The sequence below is a fragment of the Sceloporus occidentalis genome, unplaced genomic scaffold (genome assembly GCF_023333645.1).
Source record: "Sceloporus occidentalis isolate IW3139 unplaced genomic scaffold, rSceOcc1.0.p SCAF_2, whole genome shotgun sequence".
NCBI classification, from domain to species: Eukaryota; Metazoa; Chordata; class Lepidosauria; order Squamata; family Phrynosomatidae; genus Sceloporus; species Sceloporus occidentalis.
The window spans coordinates 20,277,411-20,302,050 of NW_028316982.1; the positions used below are offsets into that span (position 1 = coordinate 20,277,411).

Consider the following 24,640-nt stretch of genomic DNA (forward strand, 5'->3'; position numbering starts at 1 on the left):
CGGAGTTGGTTGTTGTGCCCACATGACGCATGCCCTGACACTGTGTGCCACTCCACACGGCATGTGGCATCATGACACTCCTCTTGTGCCACTTCCATATGATGCAGCACCAAAGGAGCGCTGCCAACCCATGGCACCTGTTCCAGGACACACATAAGCAGCTGCTTTTTGCAGCTACTTTTTCCACCCTGGAAAGGCTGGACCAGGGCTGTGGCATGAGGTTGCTGCGGCCCCAAGCCAGTTAAAACAGGGGTGGCTGGATGCCTGTACAGCCGCTGAGTGTTCCTGCACCTGGTGTCACGCGGTACCAAGGAGGCAGGACTTCTGGGGGAGGCAGGACCTCTGCCTTCCAGGAGGCGGGACTTCTGTGGGCAGGATTTCCAGGGGGAAAACCCAAGGTATACTCTCAGCTAGCAATAGCAAACCCCCTTCTGATGAAACTTGGAAGAAAACTCCATGATAGTTTCATCTTAGGGTCGCCATAAGTCAGAAACTATTTGATGGCACCACACACATGTGATGGTCTCTCAGCCTTAGAGGATGGCAATAGAAATCCCCCTCTGACAAAGCTTGCTACATGCTCCAGAACCCTAATACATACAGACGCCGGCATCACTGTGGCCTCTCATCTATATGGGGGCCGCCATGATGCCAAGCGCAGTGCCACGACGTGCGGCCGCTGTGCCGCACTTGCATCATGGATATGCGCCCCGTGTGGGTGGGGCCATGTAGTCATGGTGCTGCTGGCACGAACGAGGGTTCTGGAGCATGCAGTTGCTGCACACTCCAGAACCCTACAATTGGTGCTGGAACACCGCTTCTTGCCCGTCTGTCTCGGGCCTTAATTTGTATAAAACTGTGGCCCTCTGAGGTCTGCACCCTAGGCACCTGCCTAGTTTGCCTAATGGAAACTCCAGCCCTGGAGGGAAAATTATCATAGTTCTAGTACTATGATATGTTTTTTAATGAAGTAACTCAGTCTAACGTTTAGGAAAAGGAGATGTTGTGAAATGCACATTTCATTTTCGTTGCAGCTAGCAAGAACCCTCCATCTGGAAGTACCTTTCATGTATCCTAGGCATGAGAACTGTGTGCAGGATTGAAAATAAGTACAATGTAACCTGCTCTATTTGTAGTTCAATTAGCTACTCTGGTGGCTTATGAGAAACTGAGCCCATTCTGGGGGTTTGCAAACCAAACATAGCATGTCTCTTGTGTGTTATCAGGTCTGTTGCTATTCCATACCTATGTACATTGCTAGAGATAAGTTTTTCTTGTGCTTTGTGTTCACACCCTTTTTATATTTGCAGAATGATGTGTTTACCCAGCATTACCTGTACTTTAACTAGTGTGCTGTGCACTCACTCTGACATCAGTCCTTCATGGCTTTTTTGCTCAGTTCTAAAACTCTCTCTAATAATTTGATGTGGTGTTTCTTGGCTGTATGGCATCCTGTCTCCCAGCAGTAGAATGCAACAGTGAATGTTCACATAGTTCATGCGAGTCTTTGCTCAGTGATTTTGACAAATTTCATTATGAGGCATACTTCGTGAAAGATTTACCTTGTCCTGAATAAACTCTGCAGTAAGTTTCAAAAAAATCACAACAGCTTAGCAATATTTTGAAGGGAGAAAGGGAATATTACGCTGTGCTGCTGCTTCATAAAATAATTCCCACACAAGTATTTGATTTCTCAGCTTTCTGAAAACTCCAACCACTTTACACTTTCATACATAAACAGAAGGAGGGAAACATCTGAGGACACAATGAACATTTTATTCTTTTAGCCTTGTAATGTGAGCTATAAATTGACTCAGCCCTCCCAGAGCAAACCAGCTCCCAGCAATCCATCAAATGTAGGAGGTTCTGGTATCAAAGTCGACACAGCTATTTCCTCTTTTGTTTTGGAATTGTGACCAGAAAAAAAAAGAAGAAGTGAAGACAGACAGAAACATGATCAGGCTATTTACAGTAGATGTAATGTCCAAGGAAGAAGTTGAACAAAACTGTTTGCGCAGCCTTTGGTAAAATTGATGAACTGTAGAGACTAATTGAAGAAAAAGTTATGACAACCCCTTTCTCAGGATCAACATATTTTCTGGTGTGTAAACCCTTTTAAACCCTGAACGGTACTTCAGAAGAGGACAAAACCTACATCATTGCTCCAAGAGGCATATTTTGCATGGGAATGCTGGCTTAGCAGCAAACATTATCCGAGATGAAATAAAGCCAACTCAAGCAAACCTAAGAAATGTCCAACACTGAAGTTTGTTTCTTTTATGGATCATGAAAATACTTGGAAAAATAAAACTCTGCTGTTTTATAACAAAAAATGAATACTGACGGTAGGTTATTTTATCTTTTAAAATCTGTGGCAATGTTTCTGTTATTTCAATATGTAAAATATTTAGAATTTTGCATGCCAAAACTCAAGAATCAATGCTCAAAAGTGGGCAAAACCAAGAGAACAAAATACCCAATACTAGTATAAATATTATATTAATGTATACAGCATAACATCACAAAGCCAGGTTTTCCTATACTGGTTAGTACTATATCTGGGTTACTTCATAGTAAATTGAACATTTTGGGTTATTTCATGATAAGACAAATTTCCTATAGAGATCTCACTTCTGTTTTGGCAGTTATCATATAGCACCATCTGTGATGTCTGTGATTATTTTGCTATCTGTATATACTTCAGAAAGCATGACTTTCTGGCTGCTTATTTATGCATGATAAAAAGATATGTACTTTTTCCATGTGAAATACATGACGTTACTTACTGTATGAATCTCACGTGTGAGGAGAGGTGTGCATCAGTTCTGCCTCCTCTCTGTTGTCACTTTTTTCATGTGAAATGTGATGTGTCTGAAGAGACTTCTGTACATTTGGATGTTCTTGATATGATCAGAAACCCTGAAAAAAAAATCAGGGTCTTGCTCATGTAAGAAGGATCTGTGCATAAAAGGCCTTCTTCTCTTCAGACTTGTCTTCATCCATGACAGAAAAGGTGTGCTTCCCTCCGTATATGTTGGATCATTACAGTAAGAGGGCTAGGATAAAACAGTTTCTAAAATGGAAGTGAAATACTTTTAGGAAATTACTCCTGTAAAAGCTTCTTTTCTTCAGACTTGATGAGCTTCAGAGACAAACAGACTACATCCACACTGCAAAAATAATCCAGCTTGACATCACTTTAACTGCCATGGCTCAGTGCTACGGAATCCTAGGAATTGTTGCTCTTTGACAAAGAAAGCTAAATGCCTCCCAAAACTACAATTCCCAGAATTCCGTAGCATTGAGCATTGAGTGGTATCAAATTGGATTATTTCGGCAGTGTGGACGCAGCATTCCTGATTTCAAATCAGCTATTGAAAATACTTCTGCACTCTGGTGCAAAGTTGGTGGTTCGGAAATATGGGCTATTTAGAGCAAATCTGTGCTACGAACATAAAACAGTTTAAGAGTTGCTCTTATCTACAGGACTGGTTCTATAATGAAGCAAAGAGCTATGATTCCCTCGGTCCGCAGATGCTGAGGATATCACAGCATGCCTGTGTTTTGCAGTATAACCCAAGAAGTATGACTTCCCAGAGTCAGTGAAATAATACATCACTCTCTACCAGTTTTGTTTTATTCAGTTATTTCTTTATACTTGGAAAAACACTGGATTTCAGAGGTGTTTGTGTTATTAATACAAAAGACTTGAGCAGCATCAGTTAATGGCTGTTTCTTTTCCCTCATGGCCAGCTGCTGTTGCTTGCTTAAACCTATGGTAATTTTGGTTGTGAAGAAGAATCATTTCTTATTTGGCATTCAGCTGCCTAGCTTGAAATCATTTGGGTTGATATCTATTTGTTTGGCTCACTTGTGGCTGGTACATTTTTGCTTTTTGTATAAAACCCAGCTTGAAATCAACTTTTTGAGAACATTGCTTGCATTTTGTGGGCACTTTTCATCCTTTTCTCAGAAAGCAAAATGGTTTTAGTTATCTGCTGTTTCTTCACAAGGAAACTGTAGGGTTTCCAGGGAAAACAGGGCTCTCGGACAAAGTATCCAGCATCCTCAGCATGTTCCTGGGCTAATTTAAAACAAATGAAAAGACTAAAAAACCCCCAATAAGAATTCAAAAATTAAATTAATCCAACAGTGCATGTGTGTAATGACCAGAGTGTAGTTATGAGTGTGCGTGGAGTGAGGGCTCCATAAGTCATTAGAATTCTGCCCTCAAATGACATTTTCTTTCACTACCAAAATTTTAGCATTGTGGAAAGTGAAACACTGAAAATCATTTACACCTAAAACTCATATTTGCTGTGTTTGCATTCTGTTTTCTTTGGATACCAAAACTCTATTTCTAAATTATCAACTGAAGTTTTAAAACACAGCAATGCTAGAAATATGGGGACTGATTAAAAATTTCTAAGGGGTTTATTTTTTTATGTGGGGAGCAATGTCCTCAGAGTGAACATATCACAAGTTTTTCTTGGCAGTATTTATCCAGAGGGGGCTTGCCCTTGCCTTCGTCTGAAGCTGAGAGTTGTCCCAGGTCACCAAGTAGGTTTCCATGGCCAAAGGGGATTTGAACCATCGTCTCTTAGTGTCTTAACCCATCACTCAAACCACTATACCATACTGGCTCTCTCTTTGTAGTTGTGTGTGTATGTATGTGCCTTCAAGCCACCTGTCAACTTATGGTGACCCATGAATTTCATAGGTAAGGAATCCTCAATTAGAGGTGATTTTGCCATCCTCTGAAATGTAACCTATACTCCTGTAATATAAAATCACTCAGACAGAAACAATTTTCTCCAAAGGAAATAATTATTGAGATGGTTTTGTGGAGACAGTACATCTTTGCCAGTGACAGATGTATATCTTCAAGTTATCCAGTGTCTCTTTCACCCATGAAACAACTATAAAAGAATAAGCTTATGCACAATAAATCAACACTAGCATTTTTCCTAATGGGGATTTATTTATTATGCATAAACTTATTCTTTTATGGTTGTTTCTTGGCTGAAGAAGACACCGGATAATATGAAGAGATACATCTGCCACTTGTGAAGACAGTTTATCCAAATGTGTCTGGCTTCACAATGAATGAATGGATGTACAAGTGAAGGACTAAAATAGTATTGTAGCCCTCGATTTATTTTCCTCCTTCCAAGAATTCCAGCTTAACTGGCTCTCTGAAAAAGTGTGGTTTCTGTTCTTGGTGATACATTTATTTGTTTGTAGATTATTTTGAATCTTTTATAGCTGTGTAAAAAGAACTATACATTCATATATTGATATACTGTACAGTAGCTTTTTAGCCTAACTTTTGTTGGTCAATTTCCATTGAGTACAAATTAGGTATATTTCGCCTTTTTTGTGTGATTTGGAGAGACAAGGACAGCTGAACAGTACAGTTGCTGTGTAGCCACTGATCATCAATGGGGGGACTGGGAGACCCACTAGTGGGTCACAGCCTGATCTAAGACTGATTTAATGTGGGTTATAACACCAGCACCAGCATATAATCATAATTATATTTCTGTGTCTGTGTGTGTTAGCGTCTCTGATACAGGCATGAGATGTCAGACTTCAACTGTCATTATTCCTATCATTAGTTAAGCAAACTAGAGCTGATGGGAGTTGCAGACTAACAACATATGGAGAGCCATATATTCCCCACCTGTTTTAAGAGATATGTAAACTCTAACTCTTATTGAGTATTACGGATTAAAACCAGAAGATGCCTTGTTTAGCTTTGCCTTTTTCCTCTGAATGTAATCAGGGTTATCACTGTTTGGAGTCTTCCCAAAAACATCTGGCAGGCTAATGAAAGAAACAGGATATTATAATTGATAGACCTGTGATCTGATCCAGCAGGTTTTGTACAATACACCAAGGTCATATAATACTAAAACAAGCTGATCAGATTAATTCAGAAAGCTTTCTAACCTGAATGTTTAAAATCTTTTTAGCAAGTTGGCTTGAGGCACAACCATTTGGGTTAAGTTCTAAAAGGCCAGTGTGCAGGGGTTTAAAGATGTAGCTTGGAAATGTTATTTTTGTGGACCTTAATTCCCATTACTTGCAGACAGCATGGCCAGTAGATAAAAAGAATTTTTCCAAGCTCTGGGTATATTATATGCATGTGTATGCAGGCATATTTCCAACAAGCCCTACTTTCCATCCTGCACAGACATGGTTAAGAAAGCCAGTGTGGTGTAGTGGTATTGTACTATGACTCTGGAGGCCAGGGTTTCAATTCTTGCCAAGTCATGGAAATCCACTGGGTGACATTGGGCAAGTCATATTCTCTCATCCTGAGGACAGCAAGGCAACCCCCACCTCTGAACAAATCTTTCCAAGAAAATGGATTGTCTGTGGATCACCATAAGTCAGAAATGACTTTAAGGCATAGAATAATAAAGAGGAGGTTAAGGAGGAGATAAACATTTAAAACTATATTGTTTGGCAGGAATCAGAAGAAATTTTGTACTATCTCCTCTTATTTCATTTTCAAGATCTTTGTGACAAAATTTACATGATTATTGGTAACAAACCAGATTCATGAGCAAATGTAGTTCAAAATATAGTCTCTGACTCTATCTTTGGGAAAAACATTTGTAGAAACTCCTGGAAATTGTGAAGATGACCTGTTTCAGAGATCCCCATTCAGCTTGTTTATAAATCAGATCAAGAAGAAGAAATCTGCTGCTGAGAAGGGGAAATCTCAACATCCATTGAGGAGCAAAATCTTTCACCAGGCCTCTGATCATGGGAAATCCAAAGATGAAAGCAGAAAAGGAAACGGAACCCCCAAAACAAATAATTCTAGAGCAGAAACTCAAAGTGAGGCACAAGTTTTCTCTGCAGCAGGTAAGCATTGTAAAGTGATAGATTTAAAAATAGGAGATATTTTTAGGATTGACAGGTTTGGGCTTTCCCAGGGTGAGACTTTAGCATCAAAAACCTGATATCCAGGGATAATTCCTTCTGATGTCACAGGGGAAGTTATGTGACAAAGAGCCGCCCTTGATTATGTCATTAAGCATGATATGACAGGCATCAACTACAGTTGCACAACGTATGCAAATCAAATGTGAAGCAAATGAGGAAAATTGCTCTCACCCCACAATTCCTCCTTTTTGCTCCAGGCACCAGAGAAGGAAGGCCACTCCCTGAGATCTGGCAACCCTAAACATATCTAGCCTGGAAGAATAGTCTCCTGTAATTAGTTTCAGGGGAATATAAGTATCATAGTAAAAGATTGATCACTGTTGCTTCACCCACCATATTGTCCTAATTTTACATTTGTGAGTAGGTTGAACATTGCCTCTCCCCAACATGTCAATTTTCTTCCTGCACCCCTTTCAAAGTTGCTGATGTACACAGTTGAAAAACACAAAAACGTGTGAGCACTGATGTTGCTATGGATGCCAGTCAACAATGACCATCAGAGTTGGCTTTTACTGCAAACACATAAAACCAGCATTTCAGAGTTTCCCAGGGAGAGGAAAATATCACATTAGTACTGTCTGTAGTAAAGATATTTTTCAGATCATCTCCACTACTCCAAAAATGTTCTAAAATCATAGAGTCATAGTCAGAGAATCATAGTTAGAAGGAACCTCCTGGGCCATTGAGTCCAACTCCCTGCTCAGTGCAGGATCTCTAGCTAAATCATCCCCAACAGATAGCTGTCCAACCTCTTTTTGATGAAGAGAAGGAGATCCTGCCACCTCTCTAGGCAATTGGTTTCACTGAAGAACCGCACTTAATGTCAAGAAGTTCTTTCTAATGTTCAATTGAAATATATCATTAGACTTTATCCTACCCTTTGGACCAGAAGAGGTTCAGAAAACACTGTGAAAAATAAAAACCATCCAGTCACTCCATCCTCAGTGTTTTGGTTCTACAGATAACATCCCACCTCCTGTTTCTAAAGAAGAATCAATGTTGTATCATTGGAGAATTAAGCAGTTCCTGAACAAATTGGGCAAACAGCCTTCCAACAAGATTTTGGATTTAAGTAATTGTGCACTAGGTGCAACAGACATAACAGAACTGAGTAAGTATACATTGTGCAATGCTGAGTGCTCATCTAGCTGTTTCCTGGTGATGTCTTCCTAGAATTTTTATTATTATATTTTTTATTAAAATAAAAATTCCATTGCAACGATACAACAAAATGGACCTCACAAAGTCAACTTCATGAACCCGGTACTGTAAACACTGGTGCTTTCACAGTTCTTTAGCTTCTGCTGCCAGTTCTGTCTCCTTACCTCGATATCTGTAGCTCTCTGTGTCTGGATCAACTAGGTCCTCTAATCAAGACAAGTCTTCCCCTCACTTCAAGATGTTTCTTAAGAGCTCTTTCTCTTATCATTTAAACAGCACCATCAAGAATAATAATAGGAGCATGTGAAGCAATGCAGCTTCATGAACTTAGATGCAGTTAAGAGGACTTACCACAACATAAATTAAATAATGTGGCCAGTACTGCCTTCATCCTGGACTGGCCCAAGGCATTTGGCTGCGAGATGCAAAACAAATAATGGTGCCCTCCATGTTCCATCCAAATCAAGGGGTATAGTACCAAATTTAGCCAAGATACCAAGTTTAGATAAATCTATCCAAGGCAAATCTACCTCTTTCCATCCTGGTCACAACAATATAATAATACTAAAGTCAGCAAGCAACAATTTCCTGGCCTTTCATGATAGATGAAGTCTGTGGCCTAAGGAGAGTCTTTCACACTACACAGTTATAGTACTTTGACAGCGCTTTAACTGCCATGGCTCCATCCTATGGAACCCTGGAGTTTGTAGTTCCATGAGTTATCTAGAATTATCTGCTAGAGAGCTCTAGTGCCTCCATAAGATGCATTCATGATAATTAAAGTAGTATCAAAGTGTTTTAAAGGTGTAGTGTGAAAGAGACCTAGGACACATGTCTCATTCTGTCTAATAAGAAGGCTGACCTGCCTATAGTGTAAGGAAATAACATGCAAGTTTCTGTTTTCGCTTTTGAGAAAAACTAAAGGCCCATTCAGACTGAGCTATTTGCCCTGGATGGAACTGGGCAGAATCAGGCCTTCTCCCCCCGAATCTCTACGGAAGCAAGTGCTGACTACAAAATACCTTAATTGGGGTTATTTACCCCTGGACGCCATTGCAGCTCCTAGAGGAAAGTTCACATTTGCGGTAACCGGTTTTAAAAAATCCTCCTTTCCTGTCAATCAAATTCTCTTCCACTTTGGTAAAGGTGATGTTTCTTACAGCAGTTGGCCAACCGGATGGTGATTTCCCACTTCCTCCCCTCCTTTAAAAACAAACAAACAAACAGGCGCCCAGTATGCACACATTTTGTCAAACCTAAAAACCTCCTCTGTGTGTGTTTGTGTTGTGGGGATTTGGGTCACTGCAGGTCATGGATCTTCCCTCGGCCCCATTTGCCCCAAAATGCAATCTAATGCCATTTAGAATTAGGTTTCGGGGGCACTGCGCTCCAGTGGCTCCGATCCTACCTCTCAGGAAGGTTCCAGATGGTGAAGCTGGGGGACAGCTGCTCTCGTAAAAGAGAGCTGACATCTGGCGTCCCTCAGGGCGCCATTCTGTCCCCCGTGCTATTTAACATTTACATGAAGCCACTGGGAGAGATCATCCGGAGACATGGTGCATGGTGTTATCAGTATGCTGATGACACCCAGATCTCTCTCTCCATGTCTCCGGCTGATTCAGTGACTAAGGAGGGCATCTCTCCTCTGGATGCCTGCCTGGAGTCAATAATGGGCTGGATGAGGGAAAACAAACTCAAGCTGAATCCAGAGAAAACAGAGGTACTCGTGACAGGTACCCCAAATCCAGATGGGGAAATTTGCCACCCAGTCCTGGATGGGGTTATACTCCCCTTAAAGGACAAAGTGCGCAGTTTGGGAGTAGTCCTGGACTCATCTCTACAGTTATCATCTCAAGTGGATGTGATGGCCAGGAGTGCTTGGTACCAGCTTCGGCTGATACGCCAACTGCGCCCCTGTCTGGATCAAAAGGACCTTGAAACGTTAGTACATGCACTGGTAACCTCTTGCTTGGATTTCTGTAATGCACTCTACATGGGGCTACCTTTGTACCAAGTCCGGAAGCTTCAACTGGTTCAAAATGCTGCAGCCAGATTGGTTGCGGTAACGTCTAGAACTGACCATATAACACCTGTACTAAAATCTTTACACTGGCTGCCAATTAGCTTCCGGGCACAATACAAAGTGTTGATCATCACCTATAAAGCCCTACATGGCTTGGGCCCGAGCTACTTGAGGGAGTGCCTCTCCCTACATAATCCGCCCCGCACCCTCAGAACAATGGGGAAATATGTTCTTGAATGGCCAAAGGTAAGATTGGTAGCAACGTATCAAAGAGCTTATTCAGCAATAGCTCCAACCCATTGGAATGCGCTCCCGGAAGAGATTCGACTCAGTTCGACATTGGAAGCCTTTAAGAAGGCATTGAAAACTTATCTCTTCCGGGTAGCATACCCTCCCGACTCGCTGTAGAGAAATTAGTCCCTATTGAAATAGCTTGTTATCTGATGCCCAATTGCTGTTATATATATTTTTAAACTTTGATTGTATTTTTGGATTTGTATGATATATTGTACTATGACATGGGTCATAGAGTTTTAATGACTGTGAACCGCTTTGATCTGCAGGAAAAGTGGTATAAAAATAAAAGTTTTATTTTTTAAAATTTATCTCTGCATCTTGCATCCTCTCTCCTTGCCACCCCAGAATGCCTCATAATAATAATAATAATAATAATAATAATAATAATAATAATAATAATGATAATAATAATTCCCTCACCTCGGAATGCCAGAAATGCCATGCATCCATTGCTTTCCCTCAGCTACCCCTGAATTCCTTACAGACAGTAGCAAAAGCATTCTGTATCAATTTGCCAAATTGGAAAAAGCAACATTTGTAATATTCGCATTGTAGCATTCGCATAGGAAAAAAAGGCTTTTGCAAATGCCTTTTGCGAAGTGCCTTGCTGCTGGAGGCGGAAATGAGAGGGAAAGGGAAACAGGCAGCCAGCAACATTCTATCTATCTATATATCTACCTGAAGCCAAAACCATGTGCATAGTCTGCAAAAAATAATTTTAAAAAATTTAAAAAGAGAGAAAGCTCCCTGGTGGGAGAGCAGAGGCTTGCTCCGTTCGGTGCCCTCCCTCTGACCTGCCCTGAACCTCCTCCTGCTCTGTTACCCTGATTGCCCTCCATAGGCCCCTTCTCTCCCCCGGCTCTTCATCTTCCTCCTCCTCCTGGTCCTTCTCCATCCCCGATTCTCCTGGCACCCTTTGGCTCCTTCCTTCTCCTCCTGGTCCTGCTCTCGATTGCCCTCCATGGCCCCCTGCTTCCCCCCAGCTCCTTCCTCCTCCTCCATTTCTTGGGACCCTTTGGCTCCTTCCTTCTCCTCCTCCGATGAAGGGGAGGGAATGCTCGCCCTCTGCCCTCCCCTCTGACCTAAACCCCTCACCTAAACTTGACCCAATCATGATCAGGGGCAAGTTCATATTCGCCAAACCCATTTTTTCCCAAAAAAGATGGCTTTTTCTCTGAGTTGAAAAGACCCGCGCTAAGGGACATTTGCCCCGAAACGGTTGTACATGCCTCTGATTCGATTGTGAAAGTTTTGGGTGAATATCAACTTCACGTGGATAATTCGGTTCCTGATCCAGGGTAAAAGGTAGTCTGAATGGCCCCTAAGTGTTGGGGCATTTTTAAGTGACATATTTTCTTGTGGACTGCAGTCTAAATACATCAGATGTACATAGAAATAAAATGTGTTAGTCTTAAAGCTACTACACAACTTTTTTGTTTTTTCCTCCCCTCACCCCAGATTTTGTTTCTAACCACCATCCAATGTTATGTTTAACCATGGACAAACTGTGGTTAGTCTTAAGTATGGGTATTAAAATAAGCTAACTTCAAGCTGTGGCTTATGATGCTGGCTAGTTTCAGTAAACTGTAGTTAAGCTTAACCATAATTTAGAATTAAGATATAGTATAATTTGATTAATCAAAACAGAAGCAGCTGTCTTCCAGGCTCTTCTTGATTATACCAGAAAAGCTAAGAGAATGCATAAGCATGAGATTTGTACAGACTTGTTCCTGTCCTGCTATTATTGTTTTGTGCCAATGCAGCCATTGTGATAAGGAAAGACTAGCACTTGGTAAAGTTACATTTCTAAACTACAGCTCTCATAATCTCTCAGCCAGCATCAGCAAGATCTGGGAATAATTAGGGTTTTAGCATCTTTAACAGTTTTAAAAATCATCCCCTAATTTCTTCATAATGTTTTAAAAGCCTTAGTTGTTATCTTCTTTGCCAGCCTTTCTGTTATCATCCGACTCCTCATATCCATTCACTGGGTGAATTCTACTGCAGCCAGCTTGTCATTAAAATACCATAACCCTCACTTCACAGATACAGGTGCTGAATTATAGTTTATTAGAAGATAATATTCTCTCATTTTTGTATACCTGAAAAAATTGAAAGTGAAATGTGCATGCCCACACCTTGCTCATACCTTATCAGCTGTATTTTATCTGTTGTTCTGTTCTTTTCCCCTCTTCTAGTTGCCATAATGCCTCTGCTACCAGACCTGGAGGAGATTGATCTTTCCTGGAATGATTTCATAGGAGGAATATTAGGGCCTCTTACCCTGCAGTTCAAACATCTGCAGAGACTACAAGTCCTCCGACTCAGCAACTGTATGCTCACAGCCAAAGACATTTCCTTCTTAGGTAGCATCTAATATGTTATTCAAAGAGGGTACAAGAATGGGTTGTTTTGTTAAGTAATGTTGGTGAATTCTACCATATCCATATTGAGAAAAGCTGCATTTTTAGACTGAAACTCCTGGAATCTTTCTGCTAGGTTGGGAAGTGGCCATCCTAGCTGACACTTTCTGGAGGATGTTCTTTTTAAGAAAATGATTGTTTCCAGCTCCTCCCAGACTTCTAATCTGTATTTGAGAAATCTAGTTCTGCAGATCCATTTTGGACAAAACCTCAGACTGTCTCTGGTGTGCGACTGTTTCTGGTATAAGTGTGGATGCCAATTGAAATGGTCTGGTTTGAATAGGTGAAAAATAAAGAACCTGAATACAGTTAAATAGATGGTGCTGTATTATCATCATGACCTCCTGGAAAGGCTTATAAAGAGGAAAGAAAATACGTTTTAAAATGATTAAACTATGTTTATTTGTTTGCAAGGGCAAACAGCTGAGACAGCTACTTCTATGCTAGGGGACTATTGGTTCTCCACATATTTGGGTCTTCAAATTCCAACGTCCCAGTCAGTACAGCCAATATTGAGGATTTATGGGAATCATAACAGTTTATCACACAGGGGACAATTGCAAGTATAAACGGTAATTAACCCATGATAATCCCACAATGGTTTTGATGTGACATCATGTTCAGAGTGCTATTATCCCGTGAATACCTCGTGATAATCCTGCAATTGCGCTAATGGTTTTCACATGACATAGAGATGAAACATGATTAAAGTGCCATTATCCCATGAATAACTGGGCAAGAAACAGCAGTAAATCATTGACGGGATTTTCCCGAATGACTTTTTGCTGTTTATTGCCTGATTATTCCCTGGTTATTCATGGGATAATGATGCTTGTGTCAATCTCATTTAAAGCATGTTTTAATGTCAATTGCACAATTTTCATGGGTTAATCACCATTTAAACTCCACAATATCATTGGAGGGGTCTAAAGCTTCCCCACACCTGACCCAAAAAACTGAAAGGGGGGGGGGGATATAACTTCTGAGCTCTCTTCCCTTTTTCCTCTTGTGTGTGCATGAATAGATCGACAGAAAGACCAGCAGACAGACAAGTTAATTATAGTGAAAATGTTGCATTGTGATGCGTTTCTGTTCATGCCAGTTTTGGCGAGGCACTAGAGTTCTGTGGCTGAGGATTCTATATTTGTTGATGCTGATGTTGTGTGCCTTTGAAGGATTTGTACCCTAGTCTGCAGAGTCATACTCCAACACTCAAACCAATTCATCATGCTGGAGGATTCTATATTTTCCTCCCTAAATTACAAATCACAGGCTTCCATGGGATTTGCTATGACAGTTAACATACAACCATAGCACTATAACTGTATAGTGTGAAAGGGTCACAGGTTATTCCATTCAGTTTCAACTCCCACTGAGGTTTCTATCCAGCAGTTTGGACCCAGCATTCCACAGCAGTTGAGGACATTCAATACTTAGGAGCTATGTTTTGTTCCACCTTTTAGGAATCTCTGCCTCCGGAACATATTTTTTGCCAGTCTAAATATCTTGGGTTTGCCCTATACCTGCTGCTACTTCCTTCGTGTGTGTAGGTGGTACTCTTCACTTCAGTACACAATAGATTTGTTCCTGAACCATGGGCATAGAGGGAAGAATGTTATCTATAAGTAGGGAAGAACTTGCTATAATCAGAGTATAACTGGTGACCTGGGGTGGGAGAATCTGGGCACATGAAGGATATATTGTATTTCTGCATTTTCTGAAACAAGAATATAAACTGTGGAAAACAGAAGCATCAACTTTGTTTTTCTTGTATATTCAAATCAATATGTAAGATGTTGCAACTTATTCCAGGCCAGAGCTTGGAAAAATAACTTCTTGGACTACAGATCCAAGAATCCCACAGATTCTGGGAGATTCTATGAATTGATGTCCAAAAACATAATGCTTCAAAGTGTATTCCAGCTATCTGCTTGTTTTTGTTTGTTTGTTTGTTTGTTTTACAGGAGAAGGACTTCAAGTAATTCCTCATCTTGAAATACTGGATTTATCATGGAATACCAATGTGGGTGGGAGTTTTTCCCTTCTAACCCAAAATATCCCCAAAGGTTGTGCACTAAAAACACTAAAGGTGACAGATTGCAGTCTAACTCCTGAAGATGGTGAATCATTAGGTAAGAGTGCATGGCATAAATCAGTACTAAGTTTAAGCATCTTGTTACCTAGTGCAGACATCAAATTAAATTCCATTTAGTATAAAATCATGTTTTGGAGCCAGTGTCACTTGAATATTTTCAAGCTAAAGAGTTTGAGTCAATGCATGAAAAATTATTGGTTTATTGGTGTGGGCTCAAAACATAGTTCATTGTGTGACTGCCCATATTTTATTTAAAATATTTTAAAAACCATTTATTCCTCACCTTCTTCTAAAGGTCTCAGGATGGCATAGAATAAAATCAATGACCAACTTAAATTAATGTAAACAAATGTTTTTAAAAGGCTAAAAGCATATCAAAATAGTTTTAAATGGTTTTAAAACAAGCGTGTGTGAGGATTTTAAGCCAAGCCACTTGGGATCCCATTTTGAAAGAAAAGTGGAATAGAATTGCAATAAATAAATTTATATAAATCCAGTTAGCCCCGAAAGGCTTTAGCAAAACCATGCTTTTACTTAGTGCTATGTAAAGCACCATGTAAACTTATGGCACTATATAAACTATTACATATAAACTATGTAAAGCAGCATGTAAACTTATGGCACTATATAAACATCTGACTTTGATAGCATGGAAAACAGACGACGATTTGGTCATTTTAGTGATTGGTAGTAGTTTTGTTGTTTGTTCTATTGACTGTATAGATAATACCGTATCTTGTATTTTATTGTTGATTTTATTTTCTGTTGTAATCCTGCCTCTATCCGCAAGGAGATGCAGGAAATACAAATTATTATTATTATTATTATTATTATTATTATTGCTGCTGCTGCTGCTGCTGCTGCAGTGACAACAACGTTGATGCCAATTGGACCTCTAAGAGGTGGGTATTCTACAACTGGGATGCCACTGCAGAGATGGACCCTTTCCACACATCCCCACAGTATATTGTCCTGTCTGATGGCACACAGAGGAGGACCCCTTCAGCAGGCCTCGAACCTCAGGCAATTCGATAAAGTAGTTCAAAATTACAAAGCTGGTAACTCAGGTAGTTTCAACAAAGTAGTTCGTAGGAGCACCTCTTTCTCTATACATCAGCCAGAGGTTTCAGGTCTGCTGAAGGGGTGCTCCTCTGCATCCCAGATGTTTGAACATCTGGTCTTAGTTTTCAAATAGGGGACTCTGGGTACCATTTCCAGTCCTTAGACACTCTCCATGGCTTTGAACAAATACAGTGAGTCTTTGCTATCTACTGGGGTTTGATTCCAGGACCCCCCTTCCATGGATAACAAAATCCATGGATGCTCAAGTGCAAGGGAATTTGTTGTCCAAAATCTAGGACTATATTTTGTTTAGGTCTGAATCTCCTATGACCTAATGATAAACATATTTTAAAATAATAATAATAATTGCATGACGCTTGCTTGTACCTACCTAAATACTCAGCTGTTGTGGTGTGTTGTTGCCAGTTCATGTCCTGCATTCTTTTCAGCTCAGCTCCTAAACAAGGTCCACAATCTTGAAGAACTGGATCTGTCAATTAATAAAATGATAGGATGTAGTCTGAAGAGTATTGCCCAGGAACTAAAATGTGTCTCAAGCCTGAAAGTACTAAATTTAAACATGTGTGGATTAAAACATAATGGACTCCAGTGGTTAGGTAAGTACATGGGCTGATCTGGAAGCAGGATTTTTTTAGTCATTATAATCAGTCGCAGGTAGTGGCTTCCAAGTCAGAGGCATAGTGAATCCAATCTGGGTTTTAGATTGAACTTTAAAGAAGTAACGCAGTTTGACTGTTTAAACTGTCATGGATCCATCTTATGGAACCCTAGGATTTTTAGTTTGTTGTGGCACCAGAGCTCTCTGACATGGATCCATCACTGGAAAAAGTTACATATCAAATCCCAGATTTCCATAGTATTGCTCCATGGCAGTTAAAATGGTGTCAAACTGCATTAATCCAGCAGTGTAGATGCAGCCTTAGATCACTTAGTGAATTGTGACAGAAAAGTGAAGGAAGAATTACATGATCTGTATGCTACTTCAACTCTCTTTTCAGATGAAATCTGTAAAATTAACACAATCTGTCAAACACAGTGGGGGAAGGAAGTGTTACCCAAAATGCTGGGAAGGACACCCTCAACCAATGTATTTTAGGGGAAATTCATACTTAGCTCAATGGAGAGATATAGTATGACCAGAGAAACTTTAGTCTAGGGATCAGCCCAGCTATACAGAGTCAGGATCACAGAGGAGTTCCAGAGGTAGGGGTTCAAATAAGAATTATCGTATAGATATATAGATCTTGAGTCCAATTGATGGGAAGTCTGGTATGAAAAGGCTGAATCACTGCAATGGAACAGGAGTTTAGCCAGCATATTGAGGGGCTTAGCTTAATAAACCAACAGAGTGCCTGCCTGCTACTTGACCGAGACCAAGGAAGGGTTGGTTGCTACCTGTATATATACCTTGAAAATAGCTGGAGGGGGGGCAGAAACCCAAAGTAGAATGGATTAAATCACTTTAGATGATTTCCCAGAAGAGGAAAGATTGGGTCTGAAACTGGATTGAATGCAATGAGTGATTGGTGCGGATACCTCAAACAAAAGGGATCGGCGCACCGGCGCACCGGCTCCCCAGCCCGTTGTCCAGCCATGTGCTTCCAGTCCTGTACTTTGGCCATGATCCCTTCACCCCCTCCAAAGGTAATAGGATCTGCTGGAAACTTCCTCCAATGATTTCATCAAGGTAGGTTCTCTGCAACCTCTTTTTTGCTAGCTCCAATGTGCAGGAATTCAAGCCTGCCATGGATCTGGGGTCTCCGTAGCATGGTCATTCTCGGATCACCCATGCCAAACTTTATTAATTTTATATTAAATAAATTTTTACAAATAAATACCAGGATGATATTTCAGTTATTGACTATTATTTGTGCTTGTTCAATTTCAGGGACTTCTTTGCAGCATTTATTAGAATTAAGAAAATTAGATGTGTCTTGCAACAAAGAGATTGGAGGAGGTTTCCAAAACTTAGTGGCTCATTTGGCTAGCCTAAGTAATCTTGAAGTTCTGGATCTTCATCAGTGCTGTATTATGGAAGAGGACATGGCCGTTTTAAGTAAGAAAGATAAGGAACAACCTTTATAATGAATTGCAGGCTCATTTATTAGAAAGAAGCAACAAATTGTCTAATCTGACCTTTCACATAAAAGTGAGAATGAATCCTTTGTTCCTTTGACATCTTACAAATAAATTTATGATTGTGATTACAGTATACAAGAAAAGGGCAGCAGTATCATTGCAAAAACTTACAACTGGAGGTAGGGGGCCCATTCAGACTGTTGAATTCCATCCTGTTGAATCCTGGGATTTATAGTTTAGTGGAATACTGAAGAGCTCTGACTGAGGATTCTAAAGACTCCTTCCTAAACTGCCAATCTCAGGATTCAATAGGATGGAATCAGGGAGCTTATTGTACAAGAAAAGAAAGTGGAGGTTCAGCTGGATAGTAACACCTTTTTATGTGCCTTACCTCATGACATTATAGTTCTTACGTTCTTTTCCCATGGGAAATGGTTGTAAAAGCAAGTCTTTTTTTGTAGCTGGGAAAATCAGTTCAACAAAAGACTCACTTTTAGAACTGTCTCCCACAGTAAAAAATACTGAAGAACTACAATGTCACGTGGAGAGGCACATAGAAAAGTGCTACTATCCGGCTGAACTTCCAGTTTCTTTTCTCGTGCAATAAGCTCCCATGGCAGTTAAACTGGAACAATAGCACTATAATGCTGCTGCAATTTAGAATTTTTTTTAAAAAAAGTATGGTTTTTGTATCAAACATACCAGTAAATTTGTACATATGCAAACTTACATAGATTTAAACAATTAACAAGCTTCATTTATATACTGCTTCATACCGCCTAAGCAGTGTCTAAGCGATTTACAACTGTAAGCTAATTTCCCCCCAATAATCTGGGTACTCATTTTAGCGACCTCAGAAGGATGCAAGCCTGAGTCAAGCTTGAGCCTTTTTTGCTGGTCATGAACACGCAACCTTATGGTTTTGAATGAGTGGCTGCAGTACAGGTATTTAACCACTGCGCCACCAGGGCTCCAGATTGGTTGACCTGCTATAATTATCACCATTAATCAGTGAAACCTTCTTTAATTTGGGTGACATCATGTGTTTTTACAAAATTTAATTCTTCTTCCATTATTCAGAGATCAAATAATTTAGATTTTTTGTGTGCCCAGGAAAGAGCGAGAAAGAAAACTGGACAAAAGAGAAATATTCAAATATAGTTGCCTACTCTTGGGGGGGGGGGGCATCCATTCCATGTTTTTTTATTACAAAGCCTCTGTACTATCTGTATTGGTATTTTTATAGCCCAGATAATTCCTCTTTTGTCAAGTCTTCAAGAGCTGAATCTATCATCAAATAAAAGTGTTGGCATCTCTTCTGATCAGCTACTTAGCAGGCTCCGATTTTTACCCAGACTGACATCTGTGCTCCTCAGCAATTGTTCTTTACAGCATGATTCATTTACATCTTTAGGTAAGACTCTTTCTCTTAAACTTTTACTTTGGTTTGGCTTTAGTTATCCAGGTCTCTGTTTCCCCAGTCTGCAAAGCCAGTACATATATTCAGCATGAATGTTAGAAGAAGCGACTACTTGGAATAACAATCCAAAGAACATTTATCATCAGGACAGAAGTGCATTAGAACACCATCTGTTCTCATTAGGCCTAGTGTTATCAACTCTATCAGTATTTTACTCTAGAATGTGTGGAAATGGGACTAGATCACATTGGTTTGAAGATTTAAAAACTTACATTGGTTTCAAGAATATTAATACCATTCTTTCATTGAAGAGCTTATGCTAGAGAGGGCACAATATTTGCATTAAAATATTAATTTTAACTCTTCTAGTGCTTCCCCTCCCCAGTGTGTTTCCCTTCTTTATTATAAAAAGATTAATTATTAAATTCTCTTTATCAAAATACAAAAAAGAATCTAATCATGCTTTCAAAACCTACAATAGACCAAGAACCAAGCTGTATATTATGTAAAAGGCACATAAGACAGTTTTATTTTTTCATTAATAATTTGTCGTGTCCCTTCTTCTGCATGGCTACAGGAGATTTAACACCCCTTCCCCATCTCCAGTGGCTGAAGGGAAAATATTAAACCTGATCACCTTAATAAAAATCAGGAACCTGCCCCCAACACCTTACCCTTGGCAATTTTTTAAAATGCTTTGTTTAGTTGTTTACTATAATAGTTCTTTTTAAAAATCCATTTTGTGTTCTTATAAAGCAGTCTTATAAATTTCACATTATCTTATACCAGTCTTTCCCAATCTGAACACCTGTGCTGGTGTGCAAACTTCATCATCCCTACCAGCATGTTTTCTAGGGACTATGGGGCCTGTCTTCCAACTTATCTGGAAGATTCCAAATTGGGGAAGACTGTCATAAGAAATTGTCACCTTTTATTTAAGATATTTATTTAGCTGTCAGTTCCTATACTGAAAGGGGATTGAACTAGATAGCCCTTGAAGTCTCTTGCAATTCTATGATGCTATGATTTTACATAATCCTGTACCTTCCAACTGTCCCAGTTAATCCTCTGGTGGTCCACTTTCTCAGCTGCTTTTAAAATGTCCCAGTTTCTCTTACCCCCATTTTCCCTCTTTGTTCTCAGCTTATTTCCATTGCTGTAAACTGAGTTCAAAGTACAAAAGTTGTTTGCAATCAATTGGCTCAGGAGTGGGGGGGGGGGGACTGGGGAAACAGACAAAATGCAAATGGCACAGCCTCTTTCCTAGCTTCCATGTTCTTCTTCATTGACAACTTTTGCTATCTTGACCACACTCTGCTGTTGTCTGGCTGCTCATATCCCAGTTTTCATCTGTGAAATGTTGGATGGTTTGACATTCTCTCTCTTTCTCTCTCCACCTCTTAAACACACACTTCAGGGCTTATTGCTCAGCATTTTAAACTGGCTCTGTGGGATGGAGGCAGGGATTATTGCACACTAAATTGCCGCTGACCCACTGGCCACCATCAGCCCGGATCCAAGCTGTCTTCTAAAAAGTGCTGGCAGAGCACGGCTGAGACCCAGGCTAATGGTGGCTAGTGGTTTGGCGGTGATATAGTGTGCCCGCCCCCAGCGTGCCGGCTCCAGCCCAGGAGGCTGGAGCTGGTTTAAAATGCTGAGCAATAAGCTCTTCCATTCTTAGAAGTTAGGCCCTGTTCAGACTGGCCTGAAAGGCTGGCCTGGGGGCAGAGTCGGGGCGTCCTGATGGCGCATGTCTGACTACCCCTCCCCCGGGCGCCCTGATGCCATGCACCACTCCAGATGGCACATAGCATCATGGTGCGCCTCCAGCACTGTGTTCACATGATGCAGCACCGAAGGGGCACCATATAGCTGTGCTGCTGCAGCTATGGCACCTCGAAAGGCCGGATCAGGGCCATGGCATGAGGTTGCCACGGCTCCAATCCGAATAGGAAAGGGGTAGTCTGTTGAATCCCCAAGTTCCTACACTGGGTCTATATGATCTTCCCAACAGAACAGATGCTACAAAAACAGACACCAAGTTAGCACCCAAATAATCTACAATAATCTAGCACAACAGACATTGACCACTCATAGGCTTCACTTAATTCAATGGAACTTTCTGTGTGTGAATGAAGTTTATCTGTGACAGTGTTAACCCATGTGCATATAACATCCTCAACATTATATCCCTGGTGGTACATAGGGAGGGCCAGCATACACACAGCTGCCCCCAGGTGGAAATCAGTTGAAATTGCTTTCTGAAATTGCCTTCTGAAAGCTACGTGAGGCAGTCATAGATGGAAGACCACAAAATTCAAAGTACTTGAATGGATGCAGTCTTTTTAATGGAATGTTGGGAAGCAAAATGCAATGTGGAAGATAATGCTTATTCATGTTTAGTATTTTGTAAATACTTGTGGAACACACTCCCTTGGAGAGTGGTGGAGTCTCCCTCCTTGGAGGTCTTTAAGCAGAGGCTGGATGGCCATCTGTTGGGGATGATTTGATTGAGAGTTCCTGCATGGCAGGGGGTTGGACTGGATGGCCTTTGTGGTCTCTCCCAACACTATGATTCTATGATTCTACGATTCTATTCCTGTAATTATGTTCTTGAGCAGCATCATGTTGTTATATGCTCCTATATTTTTCTAGATCAGTGATTCCCAAACTCTGGCCTCCCAGGTGTTTTGGGCTTTGATTACTTAACTTTGTAGTGCAAGTGTGTGTGTGTGTGTGTGTGCATGTTTGTGTACACACATGTGTATGATTTGTTTTCTTTCATGAAAACGTATTTATTAATACATACTTTCATTTTCAAAATTTCAGTGTCGCAAACAGAATTTAAAGTGCAGAAGTAGCTTGCACTTAACTCACCAAAGGGGAGAGGAGAGGAGGAGGCAAAATCTTGCCCTTCCCTGTAGGTTCAGGCAAAAGCAAACTGCTGCAGCCTCACTCAGTTTGTCTGTTCTTCCTCATTAATACATTTTGATCACACTCTGATGTTGCTTGGCTACATGTATCTCAGTTTTCATTTGTGAAATGTTGGAGGGTATTGTGTGTGACACAGAGAAAATTCCCGGGTCTCTCTGGCAAACTGCTGCACAAAGCAATATTCTTTATAGAAGCAGTTGGTGTGGATGATATTTCTTCACCACCACCTTATGGACACTTTACTTAAAAATCACAAATCAAAGGCGAAATATATATTAAATTAGGTTTCTGTGCCTGTATATGAAAGTTATACAGTTGTCAGTGAACCAAGACATGAAAGGGAATGTTTAATACATATAATGAAGCAACCATTAATTATTTTTGTGTGCTGTACATTCAAGTGAAAGAGATTTTAGCATACTGTGCTCTGGAGGAGTCGCACTGAGAATACAATAGGCCAATTCCTGGTAAACATGCATGAGGCTGACTTGTATATCTCATTTCAAGGAAAGCTAACATTGGTTACCATTGGGTGGATTGTGGGCCCTCCCACACTATACAATTATAACATTATAATTGCACTTTCACTGCTGTGGCTGTATCCTGGGGAACCCTGAGGTTTGTAGTTTAGTGTGGTACTAGAGCTCTCTAGCTGGGAATTCTAAATGCCCTATCCTTAAACTGCAAATTCCAGAATTGCACAGGATGGAACCATGGCAGTTAAAGTGGAATAACAGTGCTATAACTGTGTAGTTATGAATGGCTACATAATATGTATAACTGTCCAGTGTTGGAAATCAGAAAGTTAGGAACTGAGTTAGATAGACAGACTTTGGTAAGGCAGAATAGGATAAAGTAGACTTTGATATATTTAGAGGAGATGCAGTTGGATGCATAGGGGGCTGTGTGTATATCTGGACCATGCCTATTTCTTTCAGTAAGCACAAGATGCTGTCGCTAATCTTTTCAGCTGAGGCTGCCCTTCACCTTCCTGAACTGATGATATTAGACCTTTCTTGGAATAAATGCGTTGGCGGGAAACTAAAGCTGATTTTGGAAGCGCTAAACCTTGGAGCTAAGATGCAAGTCTTAAGACTGAGCAGCTGCAGCCTGGTGGATGAGGATATCACTGGCTTTGGTTAGTAAAAACATATGTAAATACATACATGCAAATAATATTTCCATTTTTCTCCATATTTCTGGTTTTTAGACCTTGTTTTTAAGGCAGCCTTCTTTTCATCCTGATTCAAAACACGTGCAACATATAGCTAATGGCTCCTATGTCCATAGGGTAATGAATTTATTATGAGTAGGTGTTCTAATGTTGAAGGAGGCATTCATAGTGCTCAATCTTTATAAGAGATACAGTTCAGCACTGGAGATAGCTATTTTAAATTTGACTTTGAAACCCAGAGTAGATTTACAATCCCACTGACATAGCAGCCTCCAGTTACTACCAAATAGCATGCACCTTGGAATTTGAAAATTGGCATTACCATCTCACCTGCAAGTGGTTTCTTTCAGCTGCAGTTATTGAAGCTGGGCACCTGGATCAACTACAGAAGCTGGACCTGAGCTATAACCACCTCATTTCTGACCAAGGATGGACAACCTTCTGCCAAGCCTTAGTTGCACTTGATCTGCTTTCTGAACTGGATATCAGCCTTCGACCATCATTGCACTGTGATTGTGAGGAATGGTTTAGCCAACTGTTGGCTGCCTTGCCAAAGTTGCCTCTGTTGACAGAGCTGGGACTGCAAGGCTGGGTCCTTTCTAGAGTTCAACAAAAACAACTGGAACAATTCAATTGGGATAATGAACGAAATGTTCGCTTTGACATTTGATATGGAGCTGGACATTGCAAACTAATATAACTGCAAAAAGTGACTAAGGACTTTGATAGGTAGCTTCTCCAGACTTACCTGCTGTGGTCTAGTAGTAAATTTTGAAGTACAGTTCCTCATCTTGACAGTCACCACAGCCAAGGAGTGGTCCCAAGGAAAACTACCAAATGCAGGCGCCTGTATTGATCTATATCAACACAGTTTTTAGTCATCTCAGCTTCAGCAAAAGCTGTTTTTTGCTAAGCTAGTGGGACTTAATTCCTCCTTCAAGACCAAGTCACACCAAAATACTTGCATTGCAACAGAGATAGCTCACAAAAACAT

The 24,640-nt window shown here is 40.5% G+C and overlaps 1 protein-coding gene across 1 annotated transcript; it reads left to right on the top strand.

The window, feature by feature from the left end:
- The first annotated feature begins 3,420 nt into the window (after positions 1-3,420).
- On the top strand, positions 3,421-24,386 carry LRRC31 (leucine rich repeat containing 31). The gene is given in 11 exon segments (XM_089507712.1): positions 3,421-3,583; positions 6,628-6,890; positions 7,155-7,220; positions 7,903-8,068; positions 12,637-12,804; positions 14,826-14,993; positions 16,468-16,635; positions 17,928-18,095; positions 19,365-19,532; positions 23,443-23,610; positions 23,997-24,386. Coding segments are annotated over 11 exon segments (1,986 nt in total). The 3' UTR covers positions 24,317-24,386.
- Positions 24,387-24,640: the final 254 nt, after the last annotated feature.